The following is a 17,500-nucleotide window of genomic DNA, read 5'->3' as shown; positions in this document are numbered from 1 at the left end:
TTGAAGCTAGTGATAGTTCTTGTTTGCGTCGCTAAGGTTCCCTGTGTGTATCTCACTGAAGGCAGCTTCCTTCACAGCCATAATGCGACGAGCGTCACTTTTTGCTGGGAGTCCACCACACTGATCTACCCGTTCATTGATACTTCTTAACATCCTAACAAGTAGTCCATCACTTTTTGCAAGTAAAAATTGATAAAGACTGGGTTAGGGAAGCAGTTCACGGTTCATTGGCCGATAGTGATGATTTCAGAAGGGTACTGCGGCAGCCCAACTCAGGATTTTAAAAGTGCTCTCTTTCTCGTAACGGGCAATTTACAGGGTCCATCTGTGCCATTAAAAGGCGGCTATTTTAGATTAGTCGGTTGTAATGTACTCGGCCGGTGACGGTGATTTAGAAACACAACCTTTCTTTCTCGATTAGGTGTTTGTTGAGACAGAAGCGCTTGCCCCAAAAATCGAGAAGGCCTGGACTGTACGTAGACAACGCTCACCGTCCCCACGCGTTCGCAGTCGTTCGCAGGCATTTCCTCAAAGTTTGGTGTTATTCCCTGCGCTACAGATTCAGTGAAGTTAACAAATGAGCTCAGTTGTGCAACAACGCTTTATTAAAACTTAATAAATGTGCTACAAGCACATTTGAAAAAACAAAGTCAGATGTAAATTTAAGAACATCTTAAGAAATGTTTTGCCTCACATCGCAAAAAAGAGTGTACATCGCCCCCGGGGCATCGCCTAACCAAGCAAAATGGAAAGTGGCAGAGAAGTTTGCCAGGTGTTCGTCCTTATTGCACACCTTCCGGACACGTTTTGGGCAGATGTACCAAAATTTAATAAAATATATCATTCTGTTGATTACTTCTCTATAAAAGAGTCAATTTAAACCGCACACCAAAACAAGAAAAAATAACGGTCACCTCAATCACAGTCTCAAATATAATAGACACTTTTGTTACTCTATTTCGTTTTTCGCTTGGTCTAGCAAAAACTTGTTGATGTACTCTTTTAATTTGCGATAGGGCACTGCAGATCTAACGGAAACATCGAACGGAGTACATAAAATAAAATTCATTACATTGTGAATTTATTGAAATAAAATCACCGTCTCTTCGCCATCGGCAGAAAAATTTATAATATTCATCAGTTTTATGGTAAAATTCACAATGTTTACCATCTGTACAAATAGAATGACAGTTAAGGCTATGAACTTGTCAATTGTATAAACGACTGGCTTTCATCGCCGAAAAGAAATACAATTATTCATTTCGATGCACATTGTACAGATCCACGTAATGCTGTTGTTTTTATCTCTTTTATTGCAATTTTGTCGGAATAGTTTCTTCTTTATTTATCGTCATCGTGCAGAAAGTGTAGCGAAATTTAAATGCTATAAAATCACTAGCACATGTGGCTGTATTCTGTCGCGGTCTTGTCCAGTCCACACCGAACTGCAATTCATCTCAATCAATTTCAGTAATTTAACACAGTTCGCCAAAAATTAATGGCTTATCCATTGCTGTCTACTGGAGAAAAAAAGTACAATTCTTCGATCTAATGATAATTAATATTGGCAGTACCAGTGATTGCCAAAAGAAACAGCTTTTAACTCGGAAAGGGAGTATGGTTTAAGGTGTGAAGAGAAAAAACAGTTGATAGAAAGAGGAAATTCGTGCCCAATCTTAAAAATAAAATAGTATATTTTTTAAGCAGCTAGTGCGAACAAAAAAAGCGTGGAAAATCGGTGAAAAGTTTGCGAGCCTAAACAATAGCGCTACTAATGCTGTTAAAAAAAACCCTTTGCGAATTAAAAGTCACCTGCGCATTCTATGATAAATTCACCAGGAAAAAAACTCTAGCGTGTTTATTCGTCTTTTACATTCGATTCCACATTCATATGTTCCTGAAGCAGTTTAAGTATCCTTTATCCAGGTTTATTTTCTTATAAATCTTTGAAGAAGCGTAAAATCTGAAGCGAAGAAACCACGTTGTTCAGTATCACGAACTGTTTGCACAAAAGATCCTTTGTGTCGATTGAGTTTGTCGTACTTTAAGCGAGCGCGAAGAAAATTCTGTTCTGTGTGCTTTCCCTTGACAAAAAGCTGTCTTCGGTTTTGTTCTTAAAAACTTTGGAAGACCGTCCAGTGATTTACCGATTGGTAAAGCTGTTTCCTTGCGCCCTGTTACACCGCGAAAACTCAATGATATTTTGCGGAGGCGCAAAATGAAAGCCCACATCTTTTACTGGATTTGTTTGACGACGTCGTCTGTCTTTGAGCACATCTCAGTGTCACTTGATCTTGAACTAAACGCTCACAGTTGGGAAACAAAGTAACTAAGAAGGAAGCAGAAGGCCGAAACATGGTACCACAGCGCAATAGCACCCACAAATAACCCGAAAGCCATGTCGCCTTGTTGACCCGCGAATTACGATTATTTTTGGCCGCTTTGAGAAAAAGGGCCGCGCAGAAGCCTGAGGATACACATTATTGCGCATGCTCATTATTCCCGCTGTCCGCCAGTTTGTGTTGCAGCTCTCTTGCAGCTCTAGCTTTAAATTTTCTTCCCTTGTTCGAAATCAACAAATCAATGATTTTTCCAGATGAGAGCAATTGTTCAACGTGTGACAACTGCTAGCGTTTCTGGTGAGTGCATTTGTATTTCCGTACCGGCAGTTGTTTTTTAAATCTCAGCCACTCCCATCCATTACGTAGTCTTCGTTAGCCATGTGATCTGTCCAAACGAATTTAAAACGACACAATAATAAGCGGCCGTCTGTTGTTTGAATTGTGCTTATGCTTGCGTCGGCTTTAACAAGCACCTCGGTTTATGCAAATAAATCCTTTCCACGGAAAAGCCCCTTGCATGTTAATTATCACGCCACTTCTACCCTTTTACCCCTTGTGTCAGTATGTGTATATGTGGAAATCCCATGCCCTCCTTTTTCTCCCTTGGAAAAGTACAATTAAGGCCTATCTGAAATGGTTTTTTCCACACGATATCCTTCTTTTACCTCGTTTTTAAAGCAAGTTGTGTTAAGGAAACTATACTTTGGGCCATTAAACTTAAACTGAACAGCAAGAAATTTTCCACGTGCTGTGTGACCTACAATAGTTCCGAAAAGTCTCCTATAGCTTCTGCAAAAGAGCATTCAGATTTTTTTGCAAGTTTCCCCAGAGTCACCATTGAAAATATATGATCTCCTGATTTCACCTAACAGGGTTAACAATTTCCATTTCAGTGATGAGAATTTTGACAATTTCAGTTCTCGCAGTAAAGCTGGGCAATTGTCACCTGAACCTAGTTTGATAACCTTAGCTCCAATGAGTCTTGTGTAGCTCCGTGAAAGAACCAACCTTGATACCAAGGTCTCTCTTCTCTACCTCCTTTCAAGGTTGTTGTTGAGGAGAGACATTGACAATGACAAAGGAGACAGAGAAGACAGGCCCTGGGAATGAGGTTGTGAAAGAGCATCCAAACTGGTTCGACTCCTGCAAAGGAGCTTTCTGAGTATCCCTGAGTCACCATTGAAAATATGTCTCTTTATTTCATTCACCAGTGTTAACATTTGCCATCTACTTCAATGACGGTACAGCATAAAATTGGGTGCAACTAAAATGAGATAAGGGCTAACAAAAATGTAACAAGAGGAAGTTTTTGCAATATCTTTTGCATGGCTGATACAGAGAAACTCGTGTTCCCCCTTGTTTCTTACGTGTGAAACCCTACTGAAACATTTGCCATGCAGGCTGGGGATCTCTGTCATTTTGTATGAGCTACCGTATATCACATATTTTGTTAACCACTTATGTTGATAACAAAGTCATGGGACTAAACTTTCCCTTTATGTAATATATTCAATTTGAGCAGCAAATCTGTATCACATTTACAAACTCGAGGTGAAGCATGACTTATTAATTAAATGTCAGCATTTAAGTGTTACATGTAATGTACACAAGGTATTTTTGGGGATTCAAGGCATTTTAACAGGGAAAATCGAAAGAAATAATTACGTAAATGAAGAGAAATCTGTATCAGATATACCATACAGATATTGATTATAAAACATTTCTTTTGTTTTCCCATCATGAATTTTATAAGGTGCAGTAAAAGCCTTTGGCAAAAATTCCCTAAGTTTTTTGGTTTTGGAAATCCTAGTCATACTCATTTTTGAACTTGTGGTCAAACCTCAACTCATTATAATTATTACGATTATTGCTATAACATTTGTTTTGCAGTTGATGGTGAGGTTATAAGCTGTATTGGAAAGGGACTGTGTGTTTTGTTGGGTATCTCAAAGTATGATACTTCAAAGGAAATTGAATATATGTGAGTTGAATGAACATGAATTTTTGTCACCATGAATTAGTTCTGTTGGTCACCACCAATTTGCCAAGGTTTTTTATCTTTATCATGATCATTAATAATTAATTTTATTGTTGTTTATATAACTTAGCATTAGTTTGCCTCAATACTGTGTTGAAAGTTATCTTTTACAGTCAAGCTATTTCACGTGTGACCAGTATCCACAAGACTGAAATGAACATTCAAATTCCTCTTTAGATGTTCCGCACCCTGCCAGCAGAGCCTTTCCTAAATGGCCCACTCTTGCTCACCCTCTAGTGAGTTTTAGAGTGTCTATGCTCACTGGGTAAATTGTCAGAGATTTGAATGGAATCTTGAAGATTTTTCTTAAAGTTGGGGTGCAAAGAATGTACAATAACTCAACAATGATTCATCAAATGCTTGAAATAGTTTTCACTTTTCAAACACTGTTTATTTTATAACAAAATGAATGTTCATAGCTACCAGTAACTATTTTTGATATATCAAGACAACAAAACAACAATGGGAATTCAGAATCTCGAGAGCAAAGTTCAAAACTGGCATGCAGATTTGAATACTCAGTTCAAATTTCAAAACTGGTCATGCATGACATAGTTTGACTGTAACAGTGAAGCTCTAGAAAATTAATTTTGTTGCGTTTTAATTTGCACAGCAGTGCAGTGATCTCTTTCAGCCAAGGAAATTTGCCAACAGCATGCTCTCAGTGACATCCCTGTGTCATTGAGTCTGGACAATCTGTCTTTATTGCTTGCTAAATTTTATGAACAAGACCATGTCTTTTTCTCTTTAAAAGGGTAAGAAAAATACTTAACCTGAGGGTTTTTGATGACGATGGTCAAAGATGGAAGAAGTCAGTCATGGATAAAAACCTGGAAATTCTGTGCGTGAGTCAGGTATGAGAAATAAATCAATTTTCTTTATAGTTGAAGTTAAAGTTTCAAAGCTATTTATTATTATTATTATTTATTATTATTATTATTTTTTATTTTATTTTATTTTATTTTTTTATTCAAAGCTATTTTTCCTTTTCTTTGTACTCTATCTTCACCACTGAACAAAGTTTGCATTGTTGTCATAATAGTTGCTTTTTAAGATGACTTTTAGCCTTTTTTATAATCAAAGTTTGCAATATTGAAACTAAAACAAGAGACAGGACTATTCTTTGTTACCATAACATTCAGACTGTGGTGAGAGTCTGTATAAACTGACTAAATTGATCAACATTTTTCTTTGTAGTTTCTCTTTTCACATTGATTTAGCCTTTTAATTTTTATAGTCTTCTTGAGGTGATCTCTTCATTGAACATTTCTCGATCACAAACTTACCTCCTTGTTCATACATGTACACCTTCTCCCATCGGTGTCCATACAATTTCAAACTTTCTTTGAAGGTGACATAATTCAGTCCAATTCCCTACTTTGGATGAAACAAAGTAGAGCGAGTTTCAATTGAGTGTCGTAAAACCAAAACCAAAGTAATTACTTTGGCCAATCAAAAAGGACGGAGACAATCCAGTAAACCAATCAGAACTTGAAGTAATTGCACGTAGCCGACACAAATCGCAGGAAAATGTTCAAGCCACGGTTGGTTTTGGTTTCACTTCTGATTGATTGAAAAAATGGCACGAGAACTTTGAACCAATCACTGAGTGAAGTAATGTAAAACCAAAGCAATTTGCTGATTACTTTTGACACTCAATTGAAAACCGCTCTATGTAACCTACACGTAGGATTGATTGCAAATGAGATGGTGAAGGCCGTGTTGGCCTCCTGAGGGGTATCGCAGTGGTGAGATCATTTCTAGACTCTGTGGGTTGAGTTTGTTGTTTCTCTACTCTTCTTTGAGAGGTTTTCCTCTGGGCTCTTCAGTTTTCCCCTCTCCTAAAAAACCAACCTGTGTAGCCTGTTCCAGGCTCCCAGATAGTCAGGAAAGGGAAAAAAAACTGCGTGCAAAAAAACTAGTGGGGTCTTGGGTCGAGGCAAAGTGGGGGAGCCTATTCTTCATTCTGTTCTAAATGCAATTTAGGCAATGTTAACCTCAAGCCAATGCTGCCAGCGGTCTTACCCATTCTCACACATGAGCTGTGGGGTGCCCCTGGAATTTGAAGGGGCTTTCATGTATAGCTTTGCATTCTAATGGTTGTTGTGGATCAGTGCTTTTGTGAGCAAATTTTTGCAGATCGATTAGCCCCGCCCTCCCTTCCTACAGAGCAACTTGTTTTGGGAGGTAAGTATTAGGTTAGGTAAGTATTTCCAGTGGATTAGTTTCAGTGTGGCGATGCCTGTTAGCAGCTGCTTTGGGGTGGTTTCCGCTTGCTGGGTTGCCATGGATACCTCCCTGCTGGGTCTGGATGACCTCGGGCCCCTTGGCCGCTAACTTTTAAGGCACCAGTTCCCAAGCTCATCAATTGGTGATGAGTTTAAACAGCATTAACATCCATTACCACCGAGCGGTTTGCTCAGTTGATTGAGCATTGGTCTACCTTGTGGAACTTTAATCCTCCCCCTCCCCCCCCCCCCTTCCTAACCATCCAGTTTTACTTATCATTGGGGGCCTCTTCTGGGGTGAAACGGTTAAATAGTGAGGAGAGAGTGCTGCCTTTGTAATGACGTCAGCAAATGGCAAGACCCTAAAGCAGAACAGTTAATTAATTTAAATAATTTATTTGGTTTTCATGAAAGGAGAAAACTAACAAAAACCTCTCTGAGCGGAGTAGAGAACTAACAAAGTCAACCCACTAGTAACACAAGAGATGATGTATTGTAATGAGGAGTTGTATTATTATAATGAGTATGATTGCTAATATTATTGTTTGTAAATAAATAAATAAATTATATTAATTAATTACCGGTAATTAATTTAGTTGTATTGTTTGTGAGGAGGTGATGTAGTGTAATAATGAGTTTTTTTTCTTTTTCGATGTTAGTTTTTCTTTTTCGATGTCGACTAGGGGTTATTCAGGAAAAAAAATTTCAAGAGCTCCTAACAGGGACAAAAGTCACCTTGTTGTTTTTCTTGCAGTTCACTTTACAAGCTGTTCTTAAGGGAAATAAGCCTGACTACCATCTAGCCATGGGAGGTGAGCAGAGTGAAAATTTCTATCAAGATTTTCTGCAGCATCTAAGGTCAGCTTACAGAGCAGATGCCATTCAAGGTAAGATCCTGATTCTAATTTCGTTATTGTTCCAACATGTGGCAAAGTTCCCTTGACATTTGAAACAAACATGTGGTTTGTAAAGAAACTGTGGTTCTGTGTCAGTGGGAGAGTAAAACAGGAAAACTTGGTTTTATCAAACATTGATAAGGGGCAAGTTGTCACTTTGAAAAGATAAGAGTTATTACAAAGGCAGCACTTTCCTCTAGTTATTTAAGGTCCAGCGTGAGTTCAAACTCCTGACATCCCACTTGGTAGTCCACTGCTCTATTGCTCTATGGGTTTATGATCGGGTTATGTTAAAGTGCTACTATGATCAAAAAATCACTTCTCAACTTTTGAAAGTGTGTTTGCTTAACACCTAAATGGCAATTTTTTTTATTCAAAGGCTGTTTACTTCCAGCGAAGTTCTTCATTTCACGGTCTGCCATTTCTCACGTTCAAAACAAATCGACTGGACCTCAGAGGGTTAGATCTAGGGAAAGTGACGTCATTTACTCACTGACTTTAGATTTCAGTGTGTAAATGCAGTTTATTATATATGCAAAACACAAGTTTAAAAGTTTGAAAGCGAAACTCCCATGCTGCATTGCTTTCTCAAACTAGTGGGTCTGCTGTTGTTTCTTCTTGATCCGGCTCCCTCAAGATTTTGAAGTTACTAATGGCAGACCATTAGACAGGAAAATTCAAGTTAAAAACAGCTGTCTTTTTTAAATCAAGGCTTAAAACTTGGGCCACGTAGTGTTTAGTTAACAGAGTTATGAAGTCCAAAGAAAAAGAAGAATTGATTTTTTGGTCATAGTAGTACTTTCAATTAACATGGCTGATACAATTTGATGTGTGAGCAGTTTTTCTCACTAGACTGGTTTGGTTGTTTTTAATTACCTCATTGCTGCTTTTCTTAAGATGGAAAATTTGGAGCATACATGCAGGTTCATATTCAAAATGATGGCCCAGTAACAATATCATTAGAAACTCCTCCACCAAAACCAGTACAAGAAAAACCAGTCAAACAGGTATGGAATACATGTGATATTATCCTCTTAAGCTGACTGGAACCAGTTTCACTACTTTTAAGAGACCTTCTCATTAGAAGGGTTATGACTACTGTACAGTATCATGTAACAGCAATGCTCTAACACCAATAATATTATTTCTTATCAAAATGCACCCACTATTGTGATGCAATAGGTTACCATGGCAACATGAAAGCTCTCCAAATACACCCTATATTTTGTCTTTACTTGCTTATATCTAAAAAGTGAACTCGGAGACCCTGATTTTTGATCTTAGAATAGTAATTGGCAATCTGAGTTAGAACTATAGTCAAAGTTTTAAAAAGTTCATGGGAGCGGATTCAGAGCTACCTTAGTTATTCGAAAATCTAAGGTGACGAGCTCAGTCTAGCTTTGAATTGTTGTTATTGTTAAGCAAATTATTGGTGTTTTATATGGTACCATAACATTATGTTACATGATACAGTGTTGTTTACAGTGACGACCCTTCTTAAAAGATCTCTTAAAAGCAGTGAAACTGCTTTCAGCCACCTTAACAGGTTCTCCAGTTTTGGTGGCAGCGAGAATCGTGCGAGCCACAAAGCCCGAAATATTTTGCTTTGTTTCAGTTGGAGTTATGGTTCACAATAATATTATTAGCAAAACAGAGTTGATGAAAGCTTAGGTGTCGCCATCCTTAGTACGAGTATGTTTCTGATGTTTTTATGGTGCTAGGATCTGCCCATCTCTTGGCTCCTGTTGCGAGGAAGATCTCTCGAAACATCACTCGTGCTCTTAAATCACAAAATGCAACATTTTGATTTCAGAAAGTACCTCACCCCCCCTCCCTTCCCCTCCCCTCCCACCACACACACAGACCCTAAGGCAAGCTACTTAAGATACTCTTCATTTTTGTTGCATGGTTTACTTTCAGGGAAAGGGGAATTCCAAAGCGACAGACAAAAAGCAAGATGAGAAGGAACCTTCAACCAGCTTCGCCGATGAGGAGAAGAACAACTGTATTGATCCTGAGCAACAAGTAGATAATTTCAATGAACTGAGCTTAGATGATAACAGGTGAATTTAACCAGGGAAGGTGTTACACTCGGTTGGTAGCATCACTCGGTAAAGGCACGTATCCTTGACCAACTGATGGATGAAGGATTCCCCGATAAGGACACAGCTCATTACCACCTCTAATTTCATTGGATCCCTTTAGGACGCAGCTCTATTGTTGTTGGGGCTAGTGTCCATCGTTGATTGGTTGTTTGTTTTGGTCCATTGTTTTCCTAGCCAATCCTAGGAGACGGTGTAATAGCTGAGTACAGTATTGTCCCAAGGATTTATTTGTTGCAAACTGAAGTCAAAGAAAACGTCGCTTTAGAATCTTAATTGCGCTATCGTGTGTATTTCAGCATCGTCTTCATATTCTACGTTGTAAAATCTGGAGTTAAGAAAGCCTGCGTAGCTAGGGGCTCTGTATCCCACACAGCGCCCCTCCCCACTCCCGTGGGGCGGCTTTGCCGCTCGTTATTTGCCTCCCGCGCCAACAATCCTGCTTAAAGGCCGGGACACACTAGGCGACAAGTCGCAGCGACATGTCTCTGCGACAAGTTGCTCCATGTGTACTACTTGCAAAACAAGTCGCTGCGACACGACGCCTGTTCGGTACACACGCATTGATCTCGTATGAGGGGGAATATGAACTAAAAGGGCAAAGGGCATGTAATTAGTTATCAAAGGGCATGTAATTAGTTTAACTATATCTTGCCCTCTCCATTTATTCTTGAAACCTGTTATTTAATTTCACAAATAGCATCGTCATCTTCAAATATTGTAGTACAATGTAAATGTAAAATAAATAAATGGAGGAAATTAAAAAAAATAATAATAAAAAATATGAACTAGTTTTCTAATTCAATATGGCTGACCATATGACGCTCTCTCATTGGTTCATTTATATTTTGTCGCAGCGACTCGTTGTCGGAAGTGTACATACGATGCGACAACTCTGCTTTCGCTAATTTTGTCGCTGCGATAAGTCGCACGAATTCAAACTAATTTGAATTCGTGCGACTGAGCGCGGCGACAAAATTCTGCCGCAGCGACATTGATTTTCATGAAATTAACCGTGTCACACAAGGCGAATTGTTGCGGCGACTTGTCCCCGCGACGTGTCGCAGCGACTTATCGCCTAGTGTGTCCCGGCCTTAACCGACACGACGACGACTGCTGCTCAATAAAGCTAAAACTTTTCCTCCATAAAAAAAAACAAATAAATTTTTGATTCACTGTAAATGTGGCTCTTTTAAAATGCAGTATATCTTTATCATAATCATAGTTTTATAAATGCAAATTTACATCGTTTTCACGCAGCTTTGTTATATAATGATGCAAAAAGAGTGTCATTTTAACTTTAAAAAAAGGGGTATTAAAACACGCTTACTTTGCCTCGATGGCGGAAATCTCGTTTCCGAAGACTTGGGAGGATGCCCCCGGAAGCCCCCTACTGGGGGCCAGCTAAAAGTGGCAGCCTTTCATCGAACCCCCTCTGCTAAAAATCTGGATCCGCCCCAGATGTTGTTGGCAGTGAGGAGCTCATCGAAGGGATCCTCAATCTCAACTAATAGAGGTTTTGCACGTCAGCCATGTTGCATGGCAGGAACAACAAAATTGTTTTGCATTAGGAAGAAACTTTTCCCATAGGAAAAAGAATCTATTGTTCCTGCCATGCAACATGTCTGCCGTGCAAAACCTCTATTCCTTGGGCCAACCCTTTCCCGAGTACATTTATTTTTAGGAACAGGTTTTTCACGCGAAGTGTCATATTTTCCTTGACGCTGAGATAGCTCTGCCTTGATTGGCTTTTACAACTGGAAGGGAAAAGTATTAGCCTGCGAACGCGTATTTCCGGTGGTCGTTTCTCTCTTTCGGAGGAGAGAAACGACCGCCGGAAATACGTCGCCTGCGTTCGCAGGCTAGAAAAGTATAGGAGATAGAGGGTCTTCTTGACGAGCTCTCGTGGCAGGTGAATCGTCATCATTTTTATTTAGAAATGCAGGTTACAATATTGGCAGCCAATGGGGCTGATGTGGACTTACAATAACCAATAAATGTGAAACAATAAACAAAATAATTTGTATAGAAAATCCTATGGTGTTTAAGTATACGACTAACTATAATTAAGTTAGGAATAAATTCAATGTCAAAGTAATAAAATGAAGTTCATTGAAAAATAAAAATTTCGGCTGAAACTAGAAACTGTGGTACAATGTAATAATACTTAAATATACAAAATTTCGGTCTTTCATAGCTGTCATGGGTACTTCGAATGAGAAGCTATTTATGTTTCGTGAGAGCCTTCTTAAAATATTTGTTAAACTATCTTTTTGAACGTTTGCATTAAAATTTGTGAACCTATCAATAAAGTTCCAGATTACCGGACCTCTGTATTGTGCTGATTCCTTTCCCACTTTGTACTTCACCCTCGGGATTTCAAACTGTAAGCCACCCCTACGCGAATGTTGTTTAACTTCATATAAGGCTTTGTCATTCAAAACATCGCGCATCAGGAGATGGAGACTTCTTTTAGATGTATAAGAAATTGGCAGCCAATTTGGCTTTGCAAGGTTTTCATTCTGGTAGATAACTCGTGTGGCTGCAGTTTCCCCGCACCACAATACCATAAGTTATTACCGCTGGTAAAATGGATTTTAAGTAAATTTCCTCCAGCACTTTGACGGGAAGTTTCTTAGTTCTTTTTAATGCGCCCTCTTTCTGGGCAAATTGACTTTCTCTACATCAACCTGTTGGAGGTAGCTACACATTTTTCCCAGTGGCTGTATTTTTGCACTTATTTGGACATTTAAGTATGAAGTTGAATAAACGCAGTTTAACTTGAATCCGTTGTTTGCGTTGTGAAACGTAACCTTGTTTCGAACGCTCCTCACTTCGCGCAGCTCCCACGTCAACTTAACGACAACAACAACAACTTTATTGTACCCTGCAAGTTGAATTGTAATAATTTAAGGGAAAGAACTTGAATATGATTCAAAAGATATTGACCTATTGTTTCGCTCAGGCCGTGGCGGGTAACGCGAGAGTCAAACGCGCAAGAAATGTCCCGCGCATGGCTCTCGATCCAACACCTCGCGCGCTTAATTTTTCCCCTTTGAACAATATTAGTCCTCCTGCTCCATAAGATAGTAAAATGGAATACGTGACCCATTAAATGTAAACTGGTTTCATACTCGTTAGTTACTTTCTTGTTTCGTAATTTTATTATTATCTTTTTTGGTGGGGGGGGGGGGGAGGGTTGCACCTTCTCTTCTGTGATATTTTTCTAAAAGTAACTGTCATATCAATGAAAGAGCAGGTGAGGTTTGCTTGAATTCTTTCTCCTAATTTTTTTATCGGCTTCAACAAATCCGTTGTTATGGGGTTTCTAGTCCAGTACGGCCAATTCAGAATAGTGCCGACGGGTACCAAGTGCCACCGAAAACATCCTAGTCTGCTTCTCGGAAGGTGTTCAAGATCTCTGAAGTTTGATTGCGCGGTTAGGGAGGGATTGGTGTTCAGGATATGATTTTCTGAATACATTTTTAAGTGCTCGGAAGATTTAAATTCGATTTGCTCACAAAAGTTAATCGTAAGGAGTGCTTAGGAAAATCGTGATTCTCGCACGCATGATCGGTTTTAAGTGAGTGTTGGGAAACCAACGATTTATTTCGTGAAATTGCTTCCTGTACGCAAGACAAATCGTGGTCAGTGCTCGTGGCAGCCACGAAAAAAGGGCAGCGCTCTTGAGCGATCTTTTAAAGATCAGCCAAGCTAGAATATCAGCCAATCGCTGTTTTCAAATGCAAATGCACACGTGATTTTGGTCACGCTTGAATAACATTCAATAGCACGATAAATTTGCATACATACAGACATGTGGAGGCCAAATATATGTCTTTATAAGTACTAGCCGGCCGATATACTGCTTGGTTACCCATTATATCTGGGTATAGAGAAGGCGTTAATAACTCCTGAAATAGCCATCAATCGCACCGAAAGGGCTTCGAAAGTTCCCATTCCTTACTCAAGGCCTCACAGCCGTGGGATTGGCGAAGTTTGAAGAGAGAAATGAAAGGTGGTACTTTTAAATATACCTTTGTTAACTTCTATTAGATAAGGCAGGCCAGTCCCTGTGTTCTACCATTTACTATTTCGCTTGTATTTATAATACAACCTTATTTTGTAGCAGTTTTCCATTCTTGTCATTTACTCTGAAATGGCTTATCAGCTATGTTTTCCCCGCTGGAAGCGACTAGAAGGATATATTCCGTGATTGGGTTATCTGTTGACATAATCCCGAAAGAAATTCTTGAATTTGAGATTGTTTAAACAAAGAACGACTATTCTGGCACCGGCATTTGATGTCTCTGGCATGTAAATGACTCGAACATATTTTCCTTAGCCCGAAAGAAATTTTACAATTCATTTCCGGTTGAGTCATTTGAACTGAACAGACTTGCTCAGTTCTTCTTTATCTTTAACGTAATTGATAATAACAAAACAGGTTATTAACTGGGATAAAGAATTCTATTGCATCGAAAGGGAGTTAATTTTGTCATTGAGGTCCTGGAGTCACTCTAGAGTGTGAATCCTCGGGGAAGATTTGAATCTATAGTTGTTATGAATAATTTACAAGTGTATTCTCCGGTGTTTCTCCTCTTCTTTACTTTAGGGTATAAGAACGTTCAATGAGTTTCATATTTGTTAGGAGACGCGTACTTTCCTCCTAGGATGACATAGACAAGTTAGAAAATTACTGACTCCACGGTGAATCAATATGCCACTTTAATCTGGATTTAAATCCATATGTTTCGTATCTTAACGCGGCAAAGTACAGTGTGACCTCATAAACCTGCTGTTGGTTCCGCACACAAACGGAAAAGACGAAACCAGTCAGAATCGTTAGAATTGAGTTTTCAAGGCTACCTTGATAGGTTAATAATAATCTTATTTGGTAAAATCTGAGAGAAAATGAACAACTTTATTTCAAACAGACAAAAAGGAGAGTCGGCATCCTCATTACAGGAAAGAGGCACTCAGAGGTATTTAACGGATTTCTTCATAATTTATGTAAAGAGGAGAAAAAATGGACTGCGGACTCTGGAGTTATTGGCTTAAAGCAGCGACGAAAATTTTATTCCATTCAGTTAGAAATTAAAGACGTGATGCAAAATTTGTTGGCTGACGACATGAAAAGGAACAGCAGGAAATGGTGGTTTTTTGCGCATGGAGACCATGGGCTCCTGTGTACGTTCATAACCGCCCTGAACGTCTTGCGTGTGTGCTTTACAGTTCAATGCATCTCCTTCTATTTTTCCTCTATTCCTCTGATGGGCGTCAAGTTATCAACAATTTCAGAGGTTTAGGGGGAGGGGGATAGGCGTGAATTAAAAGACTTTTTTTAGTCTCTTTAACTTAACGTCCTGTCACGGTAACGTTGCTTATGGCAGCAAAAGAGAAAGCAACACTAGAGATAGACGAGCTATGTGTATTTTTCCTTTTAGTGTACACTTAAGAAGAGAATCATTCCCCTGGGGAGCCCTTGTTGTCTGTTCTTCGTTCACAATCATCTTTTAAATACATTATCATACATTACTGTGACCATAAGTCACGTGATCCCGCTGTTTTGCGTCGGTTTCACTCGCCTTCATCTCAGAAGAGTGGGAAAATCGCTTTATTTTTCTTTTTGTTTTCCATGGACGTCGTCCTGTAAGACGCCAAGCGTTTTTCTAACCTTCTTTGCACAAGATTTTGTTGCTTTAAAAAATCTAGCCACATTTAAATGGCTTCGGAAACGAGAACATCGATCATGGCTCATTCCAAAGTGGATGGGAAGAATAAAGATGAATCCAACGAAATGGAAGTTGACAATAATCAGCACGTGTCCAAGACGGAGAGTGATAGCGATGGAGAATATCATGGTTAGAAACTTAATGAATGAAATACGGCAAAATTTACCCAAACAATCGAACTCTCAGTTAACTTGTTTTTCTTTTTCAGAACCCGGTATGCGAGTAGGACATGAGTACCAAGCCATTATCCCACAGCTTGTCTCAGATAGTAAGCTTCAATTAACTATATGTTTACGTTATGTTTTTTTACGATAATTACGACCAATTGCAATGATTCTTTCCTAAACCAAGGATAAATCAGATGGGAAAACGCTTTGTAATCTGTTTCGACGGAGAAGAGTCAACTTATTTTAATTTCAACGAGTTCAAAAGCTGTTCGGATCGCTGTTTCGGTTGTAAAATGCTAATTACAACTTTAACCTCTCGCAGGACCCACTATTGTGATGGTTTTAACCACTTTGTCGCCTTTCTTTGAAAAGTGATATCAACCTTTGTACTTTATTGGCCGAAATCGTTTAGTTGTGACAAGCGTAAATATTCTGACTTTTGCTCGATTCAAATTGAGTTACGTAAGCGTCCGTTTTAGCCTTTCCTTCCAAGCACAGACTTCATGAATTGCATCGTCAAATCACATTTTATTGATAATTCTGACCAACTTTGAAAATTAACCAGTTTACTTGGGCGTTTTGGGAAAAAGGAAAGAATCAGGGGCTGTATTTTGGTCACTTGCCAGAAACGAATGGAAGGGAATTGAATATTTGGGAGAATTTTTTCCAAGTGAATGAATCATTCATGTTTGTTAGTTTTATGGTGTGTTTCACTTCATTCTGCTTAATTTGTAATGTTTCATGCTTGTCAGTCAATAAGGTTTAATTAATTTATGTTTTGTTAGTAATTACTTGAAAGTAATGTGACGTAAATAACAATAATATTTGTCAACGATAAAATGATGTATGAAATGGATCATGTATGAACTGTGGATATGAAATCAAGTGAAGCTATGATCCTTGCAGTTATGAACGCAATTTTTGCAATTGCGTAAAGAAGCCTGAAAAATTCAGGACTTCCTTACGCAATTGCAAAACTTGCGTTCATAACTGCAAGGATCATAGCTTCACTTGATTTCATATCCACAGTTCATATATGATCCATTTCATATATCATTTCATTGTTGATTCATTCCTCACGGGAACATTGGTACCCACAATTGACCAGCTCCCAACATCAGTGGCTTCATAGCTCAGATGGTTAGAGCATTGCACCGGTATAACAGGTTCAAACCCCGTTGAAGTCCTGAAATTTTCAGGCTTCTTTAGGCAATTGCAAAAATTGTGTTCATAAGTGCGAGGATTATAGCATCACTTAATCATATTTGTATCGGTAATCACCTAGGGCTGATTAAAATTAAGGATTAATATCACATGTGTTTTCAAAAGTTGCAGAAATTCACAATAAGGGTTATTTCTGCAACTTCTGAAAATATAAGGTTAGTGATATTATTATTTTACAAGGAAATTTGCGATAACTTGTTTATAATATAAAGGGCAAAATGTTCTTTTATTAATTAAGAAGGTAAAAAATGCACGCTGTTTCTTTCCATTTGTTAACGAATTGTAAGACGCAAGAATCATCTGAATGGAATCGTACTTTTGTACAACGATTCCAATGCAATGAAATCACCCCTGCTAAAAACATTTACTATGTGAAAATAATAAAGTAACTTTGCTCGGGGCAATACCAAAATTAATGAAAGTTTTCTTAATCTCAGCCAATCAGCATTCAGTAAGTTTGCTCTCTATGAGATAACCAATGCGACTGCCAGTGAACTGGGAAATTTATTTTGTTATAATTTTATTGGGTGTCATTGTATCAAGGTCCTTTTTTCTTACATTTGGCAGTTAGCAGGGTGAAGTATCAAGTTTGTTATACTACCAAAATCACTAAACTGTTTGCACCCTGAAAAAAATGATCAATCGCATTTGAATTTCAACTTGCTCACGAAGTCTTGAGGATAAGTTGAGTTTTATCTCTTGTTGTTGTTTTGGTTGACGTAAATTCGAAGACAAATTCTCTGTGAAAATTATATGAATCGTCAACAT

General features: G+C 38.6%; 2 protein-coding genes across 3 annotated transcripts in view; both read left to right on the top strand.

Annotated features, from left to right (window-relative positions):
* Positions 1–2,484: 2,484 nt before the first annotated feature.
* LOC138049039 (D-aminoacyl-tRNA deacylase-like) lies at positions 2,485–10,388 on the top strand. The gene is made up of 6 exons (XM_068895150.1): positions 2,485–2,639; positions 4,233–4,323; positions 5,135–5,234; positions 7,363–7,495; positions 8,402–8,511; positions 9,425–10,388. The coding sequence occupies exons 1-6, from the start codon at positions 2,597–2,599 to the stop codon at positions 9,569–9,571; spliced, it is 624 nt and encodes a 207-aa protein (XP_068751251.1). The 5' UTR covers positions 2,485–2,596; the 3' UTR covers positions 9,572–10,388.
* Positions 10,389–13,409: 3,021 nt separating this feature from the next.
* The window catches only part of LOC138049038 (REST corepressor 1-like), a 20,925-nt gene continuing 16,834 nt past the window's right edge, over positions 13,410–17,500 (top strand). The window contains exons 1-3 of one of the 2 annotated variants that reach the window (XM_068895148.1): positions 13,410–13,624; positions 14,544–14,591; positions 15,550–15,609. In XM_068895148.1, coding sequence (XP_068751249.1) covers positions 13,618–13,624; positions 14,544–14,591; positions 15,550–15,609 — 115 coding nt within the window. In that variant the 5' untranslated portion in view covers positions 13,410–13,617. Of the gene's footprint in view, positions 13,625–14,543; positions 14,592–15,182; positions 15,471–15,549; positions 15,610–17,500 lie in introns of those variants that run through there. The other variant, XM_068895147.1, reaches the window with a different exon arrangement.

Source organism: Montipora capricornis, chromosome 5 (genome assembly GCF_036669925.1).
Source record: "Montipora capricornis isolate CH-2021 chromosome 5, ASM3666992v2, whole genome shotgun sequence".
Taxonomy (NCBI): Eukaryota; Metazoa; Cnidaria; class Anthozoa; order Scleractinia; family Acroporidae; genus Montipora; species Montipora capricornis.
This window is presented reverse-complemented; position numbering and strand designations above follow the sequence as displayed.